We start from the raw sequence: 17,400 nt of genomic DNA on the forward strand, positions 1-17,400 counted from the left end.
TGAGTGACTTCAAGCAGATTCACGTATCCATTATTTAGCTTCCACAAAACTTCTGAATAATTTGATGGCGTTAAGAAACAAAACGTTTCGGGAAAAACAAAACGCGAAAACGTCTTAAAAGTTGAAATTTTGGTTTATGTTTGTTTCTGGTTACCGTTCACAAGTCTAGGTAATGACCCGAAATTTTATAATGAAGGTTGGAAGAGTAAGTACTTACTCTCCCAACCTTCATTTTAGTTTTGGAGTCAATGGATATTGTTATTGTTAATTGCTCTCGAACGAAGTTTGAAGGAATTATTGTAAACTTGTCGGTCTTATTTATGCAAGGCTTTTTGCTCGACTGATTTGACTTTTCGAGTTATTTTTGCTTTCCTGACTTTTGCATCCTTAACAATTTAACGAATTACCCTGTTGACAATTTTTCCAGACGGAAATCAAACTAGACAAAGTACAGAATGGCTAACAAAACGTACTTAGTGCTCCAACCTTCATTTTTAATTTCAAGCCATTATCTAGATTTTTGAGCGGTATCTAGATACAAACAAAAACAAAAATTTCAACTTTTAAGACATTTTTGCGTTTTGTTTTTCCCGAAACGTTTTGTTTCTTCCCGCCATCAAAATATTCAGAACTTTTGTGGAAAGTAAACAATGGATAAGTGAATCTTCTTGAAGTTGCTGACTAAATGGAGCATGAATTCGACTTGCAAACCGGCCAGTTAGATCTAACGGTTGTCCTTCAGTAAGATTCGTTATTAAAAAAATTCTGAAAAAACATTTACCAGACACAAAAAGACGTCAAGATTTATTTTTTAATATTAATTTAATAAATAAATTTTAATTTAAGAATTCAATTAATTTAAATTAAGAATTTTTAATATTAATTAATATTAATTTAAGAATTTTTGATATTAATTTACTAATTAATTTAATATTAATTTAAGAAATTAATTCTTTTTCCAATTGCTGTCTGTTTTGATCAGTAAATTAACTAAAAACACCTCAGCAATTTATCGATTTGTGTTTTGCATAATTGTATCAGAAACAAACATTTTTTTGTATAATAACCTCAACCATTGTCAATTGAAAACCAAACATCATCGGTACCCAGGTTGAGGTGCCAGACGGATGCCGGTATGTCCAGACTGTCGATGATGGAGTGTCTCTGTCCAGACTGTCCCAGACGGAACAATTTTATGTCCAGACTTTTTGCGTTAACCAGTGTTTTGTGCGTTTATGTCGAGACTTCCGGGCGTTCACCGTAAATTATTTCATATACGGGATTTTTGTGCGTTAATGTCCGACCTCAATAAAACTTAATTTTGATGATAGCCTGTTTAAAAATAGCGAAAGTTCATCGAGTCGACGAGTTTGTTCTAACTGAATTAATTTTGGTATGGCATATCTCTAATTGATTCTTAAGAGTCTTAAGTTGAGTCTGAAACAAAAAGTTCACTTTCCTGTGTTTACTTGACGTTCGTGCGTTCATGTTCATATTTTTGTGCGTTTTCTGATATTTTCAGACTATGTAATATTGAACGCCCACCCCGCTCGACGCATCACTCGTGTGTTCATCTTCGGTCTGGACATACTTGCTTCCCACTGGGTACCTAAACCTGGGTACGGCTCTTTGATTATGCGAAAACATCATTCAATTTGAACTATAGAAAACCAGTTTCTTATCAGTGCATTGTTTTTGAAATTGTTTTTGGTGAAATGAATCTAAAACAATTGTTGTAGTTCTATACTTCGATGTATCAAAATGAAGATATATCTAACCCCATTGTTTGATTTTGATTGTTTATACCTTCATTTCTGGTGGCCCTGCAGAATTTTGAAGCGTCGGCCTATTTGCTGCAGATGGGCTTTGAGAAAGTGCGGCTCGTTTGTGGGGCATTTTGCCAGAGTACACCGCTGTCCTGGTGTTGGCCGAAACGGAAAGGGAACTATCTGGCGAGAGTGAGAGTTGACTGGGAGAGCCAGGCCCACCCCTCCCCGCCGCTTTCCCTGTCCCTCCCCTCCCCCGGGTGCTGGGTTGCGGTTGGTTTTGGGCAGATGGAGATTGTTTTTGTGGGAAGGGCTGCGTGTGGGTTTGAAGTGACTAAAAATTACTTTCTGGATGATAAATCTTAAATTTGAACACGAAAAGATTTTTGACATGGTTGGTTTCCCTGTAAAAAGGCTATCTTGATATCTTTATTCCAAAAAGCATGGAAAGAACTTGATATAATTTTCTATTTTTCATTATGTTTCTTATTAAGACCATCGAGTTTCGTTTCACTGGGTAATGAAAACATACTCCGTGTCGTGGTTGTCCCGGATGGCCTGGTTGCTGAAAAGACACCGCTTGCTTATCCCCAGTGACCCCTTTCCCACCAATTCCTCTAATGTCCCCAGGTAGCTGATCAGGCAAGCCAAAAGACCCCCCACTTCCATCATCTCCCCTACCCATACCAAAGACTGTCGACTTCAACTCGGGTCGCATGGCCGCTGGCGGGGAGGAATTTTTGGTCTGTGAGCCGAGAAGGAGGTTGGAACCCATGTCGAGTGTAATTTTCTGAGTAGGTTGGTTGAAGATGGGCTGAGCTGCTTGCATTTGATTCTGATGATGTTGTGGTGAGGCCTTCTGAACATAAAATTGCAATTAAAGTAATTTTTAGGATTTATTCTGCCCCATATATATCTCCCAACCCTAACCCCCTCTCATTTTTCTCATTTTTCACAAAAATTTTGACAACACGCAGTGATTTAATTATATCCGTCTCAGAGATCATTGTTGCACTTATAAGAAGTGCAGTGAAGGCATTTTTGCATAGTTTTTCCGTCCGTTGGTTCTTTTGGGTCTGCTTTTTGCAGACTTTACATAAAATTTTGAACTAAAAATATTGACTAAAGGAAAAGGTTTGCAGTATTTTTTTTAAAAAAATCAGTTTACTGCCTCATGGAATAATAATCAAATTCTGATTTATCCAAATTTTATTGTGATTTATTTCTAAAATTTAACTGCTTAAAGATAGGACAATGGCCATCCAAGATTTGTTTTTGTTAATTTTTATTCTAACGCACGAGATATATTTGGGGCTTAGGAACTATCTTGGCCCGATTTGTTTGTTGTGCCACTTTTGTCAAAACGACGTTTTTTTGCAAAGTTTTGCATAGTGGTATTCTTTAAAACTTAGCTAAGAACTAAATCTATCAAAGTAGAGAAATTTTATAAATTTTTCAAGGAAAATTGATGCCCAAGGTTTTGATTTTTCTTCAACTAGTTCAGACTTTAAATAGAAATTGAACAGATATATTAAAAGCTTGCTTTCTGCAATTCCCTGGTAAAAATTGCTCTTAAAAGACCGTTCGTAAGAATAAAAATAGTTGGCCATCTTTCGTTGAAAAAAAAATAATCCGTGAATGCACGAAGCAGGTTATGATTTTAGTTGCTCAATTGGAAATACTTATATTTCATTCGTCAATGGAGATTATATGCCAGACTTCAAACAATTATTAGGCACTTGGTTTCTGATAACCCTCTTGTCTAGTTGAAGAAGATTTTAAGACTTTTTGAAAAGAAACTTATCTAGTAGTGGTAGCATTTATAGCCAGAGCCGGAAAAAAGAAAAAAATTGTTTTTAGGATTTAAAATGATGTAACTTAATCTTAAATAACAAAGTACTGTGACATCTTTTTTGTTTCAGCTAGTTTTAATTAGGACAGTACCTTCATCTGCTTAAGTTTGAAACTCTGAATAGCGGCAATTGCAGCTTTAATTTTGATAAAATGAACAAAAACGGCACAAATACTTTAATGAAATGAATTAGTTGCACATTGCAGTTGCAGTTTAGCGTTGCCATTTAGCAGTTATATGAACGCTTCATTATAATTACTTTGTTCTATTTCTGGCAACAGGTGAGTTCATTGCTTAAAACGATCAGAAAGTCCTTTTGAATCTCGTTATCTGTTATTTGCTAGTCAAAATTCAATCAAAGGTGGAGATTACCTGAAAAAAATTGCGATCGTTTTAGAGAACTGTCTCATCTCAAATTGCACATGAAAAAAAAAACGAAACCTAAAAAAGGTTTTTAAAAATTACTTTGATGATTGTACCTGATTTAGAGACATGTAGACATGTACTGTAAATTTGCTTTCAGATAACCCTCAATTACAATTGGTACAATTGGAACATCCCTATCTAAATCATCTTATTAAAATAAGCAGAGATTGATTTAAGAGATAGGATCAGTTTATTTAGGTAAAACGAGATGGAGAAAAAAATTTAACCAGCGCTGAACAAAAAGGGTTGCTCCAAAACTTTTGAATAGTGTCGTCCTACACACAATGCTACTGTTGAATTTCATGCACGAATGATCAAGAAGCTGACTTTAAAAAAAACAAGACACAGCAAAGAAACATGTCAGTGCAAATCCTGAATTACGATTTAAAAAATTGAGGAAAATAAAGACGTTACAATCAACCTTGTTAGAACAACAGCCTTTGATAGTCGACAGAACATGCAAAAAATCAAACCACGAAATTAGAAACATGTTTTTAAAATTTAATTGTTTGAGTTTTTTAATTTAAAAAAACAACAATGCCCAAGCTTTATTAAATTGAATAGCCAAAATGAAATCAGTTTAGACTCCTCGCAATCTTTGACTTTCACTGTAGTAGGAAATAAGCATAGCTGTCAGAGCTAATAGCAAATCCCTTGAAATAATAATAAAAAACGCAAGTGTTATTGGAAACTATTTTAAAGAAAAAAATTAATCGTTCTCTCTCTGGAAAACACTTTCTTCTTTGTGCTCTCTAGAAACATGTTTTCTTTTTTCCAGTTCACCTCCTCTTAAGGACACAAACTTTTGTACAACCACTAAGAACTTGACACTGTTTAGTCGAGACCACTGGCATGCAATGCAATCAGGTCAAGATCAAGTAGTTTGTTACCGGAAATGAACTTGCTACCTATTATTGAGCTTTTTCTCGTTAAGAAAACAAATTACTCAAAAAGATTTTTAGTTGAGTACAGTTTTCTTATACTGTTTTTTTTCTGAAAAGCTTTGAAATCAATTGGTTTGAATTAATACATGGCTACTTTTTCTTATTAGGAAGTTTAGGATTTGTAGAATTGGTGTCCAGGATAACCAAAGTTTTGAAAGTTTGATGCAGCATCTTACCTTTAAGGGCTGGAACTAATTGTTATGGGGTCTAAGCACTCGCAACTGCTGTGAAAATAGACTAGTACTAGACTCGAACCAGCATTTTATACTTGCAAGCCTAGTGTGCTAACCATTAAACCAATTGGTCTTTACCTCTCGAACTTGGGCATCTCTTATAACCCATTCTCATGTTATTTCTTGCTCCTTAAGACTTCATTTCTCTAGCCAAGTATACGTTGAGCTAGTAGAGGTTCTTGTCAAGCTATGTCAAGCTTATCTTATGCACGACTTACATTAGGTTGTTCTCTCTCAACCTTTTGACACTATTTATGATTAAGAACATTACTTTTTCTCGGTTTTATATAAACTTTTGTTTTCATTGTCTTAAGGGACCGGTTATGACTGTCAGAAATGTTTTTTGTTTCGGATATGAGTTTGTTGCGATTAAAAATGAGCTCTAAATATTGAATTATTCTACTTTCAAAAATCATTGTAAATTCTCGTTGGTCTTCGTTAAATAAGACATAATTTTTTCAGAGTTTTTATGTCATTCGAACAAAAAACAGCAGCATTCTTAACATTTCGAGAAATTATAATTCGAGTTAATTCGTTAAACTTTCAACCGAAGTGATCTTAACATGTTTTCCTCAAATTTTTTCAGCTGACGGGTTTTAAGAGCACCGCTTGATTGGCTGATTCAACTACCCATCTGTTTTTGAGTGGTTAGATTATATTCTGCATTAGAAATGAATCAGGTTTAATTATTCGGCAAACAGAGAAAGCGATGAAAAATCAATCATATTGACCAAGATTCCGAAAAGCAAAATTTCTCACTTGTGTGACACTATTTGTGCGTCATTGCACCGATCCTTCTCAGCTCATAACTCAGGGGGGAGGGGGGAGGGGGGAGGAGGGTTGGGTCGAAACATGATGTATTTGTTATGATTACCTGGTGTGGATTAGCAGTGGGTGGTCTATGGATAACAGTGGGGGGATCATGTTCCTCCTCTTCATGGTCCCCATCATCCACATCTGAGACATTCATAGGAAGGGAGACATCTGTCATCATCGCCTCATCCTCCTCGTACCCATCCACTGTAGTCCCCTCCCCTCCCCCAAGCACTGATCTGATTGGACTCCCTGGTCTCTCTGGGATCCCGTTGTCGTAGTTGTTCTGTTGGAATTCTACTCCGTCGATGTCACCAGAGATCATCATTATGTCGTCTTGATTCCTGTATTAGTAAATGAAGAGTTCCTGTATAAGACTTCAAATAGCAATCCATAGTTAAACGATTGATGATTTTACCATTGTAGCCCCCGCCCATAAAACGCTGGATCCCTACCATGAAATATTAACTAACGGTAATGGGATCTCTGGGTTCTAGGCCCAGTACGCCGGAGGGCTACAATGGGGATAAACAGGGAAAGATCTATATGCAATAGGCTAGTTTGTGTCACATAAGCTAGAAAAAGCTACAATAATTCTTTTGAGCAGGATGTCAGTAGCGCTCTCAATTATAGTTTTAAAGAAGTTGGTTTGAGTCCACAAGTGCCCCCCCCCATTATTTCAGTTGTTTGGTACCAATTGCTGTCAGCAAATCCGCGTTTGACTGTGGCCGATATGATGTATAGACTTGACCTCTAAATTAGACTTTTGTTTTTCTCTATTGATAAAAACTCTACCCATCACGAGATCACGCGACCTACAAACTTAAATCGAGAACACGTCTTAAAACACTCACGTGCACATTTTAAAATGCTGAAAGCCTGCAGTGCCAGAAGTCAAAATGCCAGAAGTTGCTACTTAGCCAGAAGTTGAACTTCGTTGACTTTCGTCATTTTAAAACGTGCGCGTTTCGTGTTTTAAGCATGGTTAAGTGACGCAGAAGTCACTTCGAAATTCTGACTTAATATCTGGAACCGCGTCGCGGTTCTCGATAAACGCCAGAAGTTCTCAGTGACTTCAAGCCGAGTCACTTAACCATAACTTAAGGTTATCCAAGAATCCTTTCTTCGCCAAACTGATCATCAAAAATTGAATTTGCCTCACCTTGGAAAGTCTCTCACAAAATTTGATAACAAATCGAAAACTATGACAAAATATTTAGAGTCAAATGCGTGTTGGATCCTTTCCGTTGGTGCGCCTCAGTACATTATACCCCCCCCCCCCCCGTTACACAGCACGTGCCATTACATAGTAAATCATTATGTAAAAAAAGGCTCGAGCGTGTGGGGGTGCAAATAATATGCACCCACTAAGCTGGGGGGGGGGGGGGGGGGGGGGGGGAGGGGGAGGCACTAACGGAGAAGATCCTGCGAGTTCAACCCATTTTTGAATTTTGGTAGTTTTTGAATTGTTCTTACATATAAGGCGTATGAGGTTTTGTTGGCTGATGATTTGAAATAGGAGGACTGTAATGAAAGGGAATAACTTGATCCTCAATTGGCGTGGGTTCGATTCCACCTCCAACTTCATTGGACCATTCTCCTTGAAACTCCCGTTCTTGTTCCTCCTCACCGCCGTCGCCATTCAGCACCAGAACGTTTTCTATTCAAAATGTCACTTTCTTAATAGTGGTAGAGAACTTTTCATTCAAGCCGATAGACGTATATTTTAAAAAGTTTTGCTTGCCATGGCCTATCTTGTAAGCTCGCTTGCTTGAAACTAAATAAGCGCGGGGTCTCGCACGAATTTTGCAAGACAACGCGTTCTTTTGCAATGTTATCTAAATTCCAGACAGATGTTTTCCATAGAGTTTATTTGAATTTTACTTTTGAGACTAACGAGTTTTAAGGGTACCTATATACAGTTAGTTTTTGTGTGATATCTGGCTCTTTAGTGTTTTGATGTTTTTCTTGTTAACTAACGTAAGAACGCAGAACTCAGTCAATATTCGTTATTCCTACAAGACAGGTTAAAAGTGCATCATTTTTTAAATCTTACTTTTTAAATTCTTTTAATACATATTTTTTTTCATGTTTTCCAGTTTCAAGTTCAAATCATAGATGACTTCCAATGCTCAGAGAACTTAGTTAATCAACCCTTGTAGTGATTCCGGGTTGACCCCATAATTCAAAAAGTTATAAAATTACAACTTCATATTATGGTGTCTATCAAAAGCTGGTCATAGAACTTTCATATAAGGGAGTTCAATAAAATTAAATTTTTATGAAAATTTTTATTACATCATGAAAAGGAGGTAAAAAAAATGTTTCAAAAAAAATTAAAAGAATGAAAAATTGAGTTTTTAGCGAACAGAGAATTATGGAAAAGTTGTACTCATAGAACTTCATAGAAAAAGAAAAAAAATTGGAGAAAAATGAAAAACATTTTATCAAAAAAAAACTCCTTGCATGCCCTTAATTATTCAATGAAAAGCCGCCGTCGCATCAAATGGGATCGCAACTAGCAAACAACAATGAAAAAATTGTAGTCATAGAACTTCATAGAACAGTTTTGGTTCAATTTTTTCCGTAAATAAACTAATTTCTTTCTTAAGAAGAAATGTTTTATTGCCATTCAAGTTTTTGGTGGAAAACAGACCACTTTTGAAGCGTATCTTGTGTGTTTGAACTGATACTAAGCAAAAATTCACCTTTTAACGAACTGAAAGCAATATATCACTGTTTTGTCTTTTGATGTTACTCCTTCTCATATTATCAATATTTGGCACCATATAAAACGTGTTTTCTCTTTAGTGAAACAAGCTTTAACAGCGTGGAACTCGAAGACGTTCAACATGCGCCCAAGCGTGCATCCGGATCTGCTGTGTGAGTTGTATAAAATTTTTTTTAAAAAAAATTGTTAAATGCAGATTTTTAAATTGTTCCGAGTCTTTTTGAAGACACTTTTTTGCACATGTGTATTCAAAAAAAGAGCCTCAATATTTGCTAATTTTGCAAGAAAAACAGTCAAAACGGTTTTCCCTTGTAGTTTAAGAAGCTCACGAGGACCCACGAAGAAACCAAGACTCTTTAAATGCCTCCTTTCTGCTGTTATGGAGAAGGAGTATCCATGGAACTTCCATATGATGGAGAAGTTGTAGTCATGAAACTTCCATTTATAGAAAAGTTTTGAGTCATAGAACTTTCTTTTTTGGGAAAGTTATAGTTTTTTAAACCTTTTAAAACTTTTTTTATCTATGAAGTCAATGGTCCATAATATGAAAGTTCTATGATTAAAACTTTTGGTCAACCCGGGATAACATTAGTTGAGTTAGTTTTAGATTAACGTCCAATCAGAACTACAACACTATTGCTGGGAAAACAACGCAGTAGACCTAGAATCCGAATTTAAGATTTCGAGAGAAAATTTCTTTGTCTTCTAAGAAAAAAGAGTTGAAATGTCCGTGTAACTATGCTATAACTAAAGTGTTATAGTTTCTAGAAACAACAGTTTTTTTCTAAACAAAAGTTTTCTTCGAGATTTTGAGTTTGTTTGCTAAGCTTTTATCAAATCTTATACAATCATATCGTTCAGAAAACTGAATTTTTATCTTATAAGAACAGATAAGAATCATATCAGATCTATTACAAAAAATTCTATAAAAAACTGTGTGAATTGAAAAAGTTTTGAGAATCATTGGCATAACCGCTGCGAGAACTGATTAAAAACACTACAAAACGATTGATTACCCTCGAGATCCTACTCAACTGCTCGGCTTCACCTCAGATTATAATGGTGATACAACCGTCTGTTAATGCTAAGTACCAACACGCATCATTTACAATGATTAAAGACTTTAAATACTTTAAAGAGTAAGTATGGAATACCCGGATTGAAGTGTTGGAAATATGAGCCGAATGATCCAGACAAAAATTGGTCGTGAATGGACGGTCTAAACGAAGCACTGATCATGACTCAAATTAGCTCAGATTAACGCGAGCTATCACAAAATAATCCGCAAAAATTCGTTTCAGCACAGATCCTGTGAAAATTTTGTCTATGAATCGAAACCCGATGATTTCAAACTGTGACCATGATCAGACCTCGTAACAAGACAAAAAATGGACATAAACGATGTTCAGACAAAAATTGATATAATTTAAAAATATGGGCTTGCATGCAAAATAGTTCGAAATTCTGTATAAAAAACAAGCATGTAAATTAAAGTTTCTGAAAATTGAAATCCTGCTTATTAAAACAAGCATTTTCCCACAAAACATTGCACGACTATGATTCGACAATCCAAACACTGCAAAACTGCGCTACTATGATAAGAAAAAATTTTAACACATGCTGAAATTCTTTTGTCTCTATATTTTTTATTATTTTTATATCACATTCTCAATTAGAGCTGCTGAAAAAAGTTAAAAAGTTAGTGAGAAAATTGCAATGCAAATTCCCGTTGATAACTGCTGATGAAATGTCAAAGTACGAAGGAATACAGTTTTTTTTGCTCCGACCCCACTTGTGGGGGGAGGAACTATATACTCAAATGGGTTTTTTTTTGTTCACTAAATTTTGGCCGATCGACATATTCATCGCAGAGAAATGTGAGTGGTATCATTAAAAAGCTGGTCCAGCGTAGAATTCGAAATTAAAAAGATTTTTTTGATTTTCGTTTTTTCGAGGAGTTATCGAGGAGTGAAGTTTTGTGTGAACAAGGGATATTTGTTCACATTTAGTGTGATTTTTCTTCAAATTAAGATATTTTCTATAAAAATAGTATTTCAAACTTAAATTGCTTGCCAAAAAACGAACCGGCTGCGTGTTCCTAATAGACTAAAGGCGATAAAAAAGACTAGTTCTGGTCTCATCGGGAGCTTCAATATAAAAAAATCGAAATCTATTGGAGAGCTCTTTTTTTTATAAAACTTTTCTACTTTTTTAAGCTTTTATAAGTCAACTAGAGACAAGTCACTTTTCGTATCGAGGTTCCGTTAATGACGAACCTCCTTTACAGTAAAATGAAACCCAGTGAACAAAAAAAAATCGGTTTCAAGGAATTGCTTTTTTTTAACTTCGACTCTGAGTTTTCATAATTTTAAATGAAATTTTGAATTTATTTTGAGTTTGTACTAATTTTTTGGAGTCTTATGGCATGGACTCATTGCCTAACAGTGCAATATGTTCAGTAATGAGATTTAAGAGAAAATATCTAATGCTTTGATTGGACAGCTAATGGCTGTTAAGTCTTTAAATAAAACTTTTCGAAAACCTTTTCGAACGCTAACCAATCGTAAACTTATTATCGTGAACTGTAAGTCAGTCTCTGTGATGACAGCACCCTCCTCCGTCAAACTGTAACCAAATTTGATCTAGCTGCCGGTTTTATCTTCTAACTTTTAGTAATATGACTTCAATGACACAATATTTCAAAAAGTTTTAAAAATTATTTTGAATATTTCCGTATTATTGGTTACTTTTGAAATCTTTTCACAATATCCTAAAATTGAAATCTCCTACTGGCTTCAAGAAGACAATCAATGGATCACAGATAATTTTTTCAGAGAAAAACTTATGGTTTCGAATGGCTTCGAACCTTTTCTTCTCGCAATTCTCTACTGAGTTTTTGGATTTTTGCCTGATTTTGTTGTTGTTTTCATAGTCATAAGACTTGTTGTGATGTCTTATTGATCACCTATGCATGACAAACATCCTCATACTCTCATACAATTGAAGCATATTTGAGCGTATTTGTTGACTTCCAATAAAATTTATCGGTTTTAATGGCTGTTAAGAATTTAAAAATAATTTTTCGAATTTTTTGTTGACCATTAACCAATCTTAAATTTTTCGTGAACTGTTGGTCAGTCTCAGTATTGACAGAACCCAATTGTTTTGTACTAAAATTAACAAAAAATTTTGTTGCGATTTTATCTTCTAACTATTGATTACATGACTTCAATAACAAGAAATTAAAATTTTTGAAACAAAAATTTTGGCTATTTTTGTATTATTGGTTACTTTTGAACTCTTATCACATTATCCAAAAATATACACATTATCCAAATTTTACTCTAATCTTTTTGGCTTGGAATAGACTTTCAGTTGATCACAGACAAAGTTTCAAGAGAAAAGCTAATGGTTTAAATGGTTTCGAAATTTTCTTCTCATTTTCTACTGAATTCAGATTTTCGCATGTTTTTGTTGTTGTTTTCATAGTCCTAAGACTTATTTTGATCTCCTATTGATAACTATCCATTACAAACATATTTTTTCTGCCATCGTGTTATTGTGTTATTTCTGATCGTAGCTATTGTCCTCGGTTAAAAGCTTTTGAGTTTAATGGCAGTTAAGACTTTAAAAAAAGTTTCTCAAAGTTTCTCGAAAAAAAGTTTCTCGAAACCGATCCTAAACTTTTTTTCGTGAACTGTTAGTCAGTCCTAGTACGTACAGGATCCGTTTTATTTCTAAATCAATCAAAAACAAACTGGTTAGCGTTTTTGTCTTCTACCTATTAGTTTTAAAACTTCAAGGCCAATAGTTTTCATATTTTTTTTCAAATTTTCGGGAACTTTTTCTTATTTTTGGATCTTTTTGAAATCTTATCACACTATCCTAACACTGATAGTTCCCATTGTTTTAGGGAAGACATTCACGGGATCATATATAAGGTTTTCAGAGAAGAACTTTAATTTCTTCTGGCACTTTTCTACTGAATTTTTGGTTGTTGCCTGTCTTTGTTTGTTGTTATTTTTATCTTCAAAAACTGGTTGTAAGGTCTCATTGACCAAATATGAGTAACCAGCAACCTTTTTGTCCCATGGAGGCATAATGTAGCGTATTTAGTGTAATCCTTTGAAAGCTAATAAAACTAAAGGCGTTGATACTTCAAGCTTTCTCAAAAAATTAGTGGTTCTATTGTATTTGTTCTATTGAAATAACAAATTTCTACTAAAAACAACAAGTTTTTAAAGTCTTTAGGTTCTATTGAAAACAACAAGTTTTTAAAGTCTTTAGCGTATTTAGTGGATTCCTTTGAAAGCTAATGAAATTAATGGCATTGATGCTACGAGCTTTCTCAAAAATTTCGTGGTTCTATTGTATTTGTTCATATTTGATTTTTTAAAACTATATTGCCAAAAGGGGGATCTCATTGCTGTTCAAAAAACAAAAAATAATTGAACATAAAAAAGTTTTTAGAGAAAAGTTAAATGCCTTCGACACTTTTCTCGCTCAATTTTTTTCTTGAATTTGCTGACGTAAACTTTCCGTCCGCTGTATAGTTAAGAGAAATTAAATTTGAGTAGTTAAGGTTTTATCTGACTGCATTCTGACGTTGTTACTGTGTGCTTTTAAATTCAGATATTCACTTTTGGCCGTGAAGTTTTGTTTATGCTAATTTTTTTATTGTTTTTTTGTGTCGTAGTCTCTTTAAGGTCATATCTCATTGGCGCTGTTATAAGGCATGGCATTATGTAATTCAATTGGTAGATAGGTTGTGTAACGATTGTTTTAAACTCAAAGATCTATTTTTGTTATTTCTTCATTTGGTTGACAATTAAGTCAAAAATGTAGATGAACTCGGGTCGGAACATCATGTGCGAACGCACATTAACGAGGCGCCTTTTCTATTTTAGTTTTGTATAATTCTTCAAAAAATCGATAAATAACAAGAAAACTGAAAACTTGTATAATTACAAAATGCTACAGAAATAATATAAAAAATTTTTAAAAAAATAAAAATTTCTTTTTTCAACTTGACTATGAACCAGATTTAATAATTTTAGGAGTCCAATTATTGCGTCTTTTTGGACATATGATTTGAATTCGGTTATGATTCGAGTTCACTCGACTAATTCGGACATGTTGGGACTATGATTTAATGAAGTGATCTGATGATTCGAAATAGCGCGAAAAATGTGTGGTCCAGACCGTATAATTATAATTATAGCATCTGGGAGGGTACCCCGCAGACCATAATTGTCAAATCATATTTCGACCACCTCACCCCGGGTAGTTTCTTCACTACGAAAGATTTAATTCCACATCACCGACATTTTTTAGCTCATTATCCTCAATTTCTGATATCTATTGGTCCTTTTTGCTGCAGGAACTTACGTGTAGTTGGTGAGAAGCGGGCGTGAATGTTGGGCTGTGATTGGTTTTTGGGCCCTTTAGTCTGCTTGGCTGGCCATTCATTATTCTGCGAGGAAGATGGTTGTCGGTTCGCGGCCCTGCCTCTCCGCTTCTTATTCTGCGGTAGGTCTGCCGAGTTTAGGAGTGACACTGGGTCAAAAGTTTCGTCGTTATGAAGCATTTCGGGAGGTGAGTTTGGTTTGGCCTGAAATTAATTTGTTTAGAGATAAATGCAATCATGAATTGGAACCTCAAAATGTTCACTGTTGGTTAAATTTCACATCTTAATCAGTTGAAAGAATTATGCCGAATTATGCTGTAAAATTACGTATCATCATGTAAGATCTTGCAAGATTCTTGCAAGATTTTGCAAGATCACCGTCCGATTTGCAAGAGTCTTGCAAGATAACCATCCGATTTGCAAGAGTCTTGCAAGATAACCGTCCATCTTGTAAGACTCTTACTAGAGATAGAGTTCAGACAAAGATACAGAAGATCTTACAAATTAACCGTTGGAGTTCGTCTGGGGGATAGTCGTCAAATTTAGAATAGATAATGAAGAAAGTTATTGTTCCTGAAAGAATAAAATTCGGTATAAGGCAATTTAACTACGGATAAATGGCCGTTACTAGGAAAACATGGCGGTATAAATTCAGCCAATCAAAGTATGTTCACCTTTTTCTGGGGGAATAATTGCCCATGTATAGATGTTGTGGATGATCTGAAAGTACTCATTCCTCTGCTATCGGGTCTCTGTATCAATTCCCCCTCCCCTTCTCCATCAACATCGCCCCAGCCACCCATCTCCTCAACTCCACCCGGAATAACTGGTCTGCCCGGTTCTGGTTGTAGATCCTGGCCCTCTGTCATCTGGGCTGTATGATCTGGGTCTGCTTGTTTCTGCCTGTGGGTGGTGTGAGGAGGGGGACTGGGTGACGAGGTGGTTCCGGTGGCGTTGAAACTGGCCGCCATTGAGCTCCTTTTTGTACTGGATCGTCCAGTAAGCCTGGAAGGGAAGACAAACAATAAATAGGGTCTTATGTCACTGAAAAAAAGAGAAAATTGAAACTTTTTCTAAAATTTAAATGATAAGTTCTCATTTTAAGATTTAAAATATCACATCCAAAAATGTTTAGTTATATCAGTCTGAAAAAAATATGGTTCACCCGTCGGGCCACAAATAAAAAACATAGCAGCCCGGGCCCTAGTACCAGCCTGATTCAGAGCTGAATCTTTACATCCCAATTGTAAATTGAAGATTCAGGTCTGAATCAGGGTATATACAGCCTATTTGGACGCAACTATGACCATGAAAAATTCAGTAAAACCATTTTTATCATGATTTTGTACTTGGCATAGCAATATTTATGTTTTTTCATGAACATGGTAAATTCATGACAAATATGACGTACAGTTCAAAGAATTTTCATTGACTAAACAGAAAACTAGATCTAGAACGGACTATGATTGGATTGGGAAAACCATTTAGAAAAAAATCCGATCCAAAAAATCAAAAAAACAGTGAAAACCAAAGTAAATTACCGCATGTGAACAAAAACCACTAGCGAGAAAGCGAATTTTTGTTCAAACACCGTTTTCTCACTCTACTTTAAATTTAGAGCGAAAAAATTTCATGCCGCAAAATCATTCGCTTGTTTGCTCCACTTCCTGTTTCGGCGTGACCAAAATCACTACTCCAATTTGACTTCAAAAATCATGAAAATGTGTGAACAGATCTTAAAAAAAAGACAGCGCCCCAATACAATTCAAATTCTTTGAATTGTAATAAATCCGAATTCTATCTTATCAGAAGATGTCAAACATTAAATGTTCTTGCTCGCTAAGCTTAACCTGAATTGAGCTTTTTATTTTGGCATTTTAAAAATCCGGCTCCATAGAAGTGGATTTTGTTTCGATTGAAACCTATGATACCAAAATTAGCAAAGATTTCTTACGTTTGAAACTGAGGGTTTTTCGCAAGTTTTTTTAATGTTTTCTGGTCTCTTTCTGCGGAGAGCTGATGTTGCAATATTTTCGGTGTAATTTTTGCTTGGGGGTCTAAGCAGGAGCAACTACTGTGAAAATGGACCAGTACTGGAGTCAAACTAGCAACTCTTACTTGCAAGCCTAGTCTGCTAAACATTACACCTCCTGGTCTTAAGCGCTCAAATATTGGAATCTGTTGGCCGGTTCTCACGTTCTTTCTTGTTCTTCGAGGCTTCGTTTCTCTAGCCAAGTATACGTTGAGCAAGTAGAGCTTCTTGTCAAGCTTTTTCAAACTTTGCACGACTTACATTAGGTTGTTCTCTCTTTCTCGACCTTCTAACAATTAAAATTTCCAAACCTTGATCTGGATGTGCTGGGTGTAGTTGCCCGTGAGTACTCGGGTGGTCGAGGTGAGAGGAACCGTCCCCCTCTCGGAGTGGTCAGGGCTTCAGTTGACTGTCTGCTACTTAGCTGTCCTCCGACTCCTACACCCCCATTGCTCTCTCCTTCTGAGGTTGTCCCGCCTTGCTGCACCAATGTCACGTGGCTCTCTCTAAATGTCAGAATATTTTGATACAATGATGCCCAGGCTAAAATGATCAGATAAATTTCTGTTCACATTGTTGTCTACTTGATAGCCAAAGTGTTCATGAAATCTTGTACAAATTTTCATTCGTTTCAGAAAGTTAACATCGCAGCTTATATTTATACGTATCCTGGTGAAATACTCTCTTTGTTCTCATTGCCACCTTAATATGCACCTAAACTCGGAAGCTGTCAGCTAGACAGTAATTCACACTTATTGTGAGCTTTTAGTAGTGCAACTCCTGTAATTTTAGTAAGGAATTAGCCCTATAAGCACTCGAAATTGCTTTCATCAGAGGTCATTTCGGCGTGATAAAATAGACCCTGTAGGTTTTTAGTTCATATGAAAAACTTTGTTTAAACTTTTAATATTTTTCAAAAACCCATTCGTATGGTTTCAAGTAGTCTCTCATTTCAAAACACTTTTTTTGTATTTTGAAAGAGCGCTGTGTCTTAGAGCACAGTAAAAATATTTTTTCCTAAAAATAATTTTTGCAAATTTGACTATTGCAAGCACATGTATATATTTTATTATACTTTATTATACTTACGATTTCTGATATTTCATAAAACTTCGGTAGGGCTAACTATTAGACCATAGCTAATGGTCAATCGAATGCGGCGTGTTCAGAAGAAATTTTTGTTCAGAAATGTAAGC

General features: G+C 35.4%; 1 protein-coding gene across 1 annotated transcript; it reads right to left on the bottom strand.

Annotated features, from left to right (window-relative positions):
• Positions 1–1,785: 1,785 nt before the first annotated feature.
• On the bottom strand, positions 1,786–16,768 carry LOC142357727 (uncharacterized; the record flags this gene model as incomplete). Its single annotated transcript, XM_075409273.1, has 7 exons — positions 1,786–2,100; positions 2,299–2,625; positions 6,096–6,378; positions 7,511–7,694; positions 14,154–14,376; positions 14,847–15,177; positions 16,516–16,768. Coding segments are annotated over 7 exons (1,901 nt in total), but the record flags the coding sequence as incomplete, so codon positions are not given.
• Positions 16,769–17,400: the final 632 nt, after the last annotated feature.

Source organism: Convolutriloba macropyga, unplaced genomic scaffold (genome assembly GCF_964194025.1).
Source record: "Convolutriloba macropyga unplaced genomic scaffold, txConMacr16.3 SCAFFOLD_5358, whole genome shotgun sequence".
NCBI classification, from domain to species: domain Eukaryota; kingdom Metazoa; phylum Xenacoelomorpha; order Acoela; family Convolutidae; genus Convolutriloba; species Convolutriloba macropyga.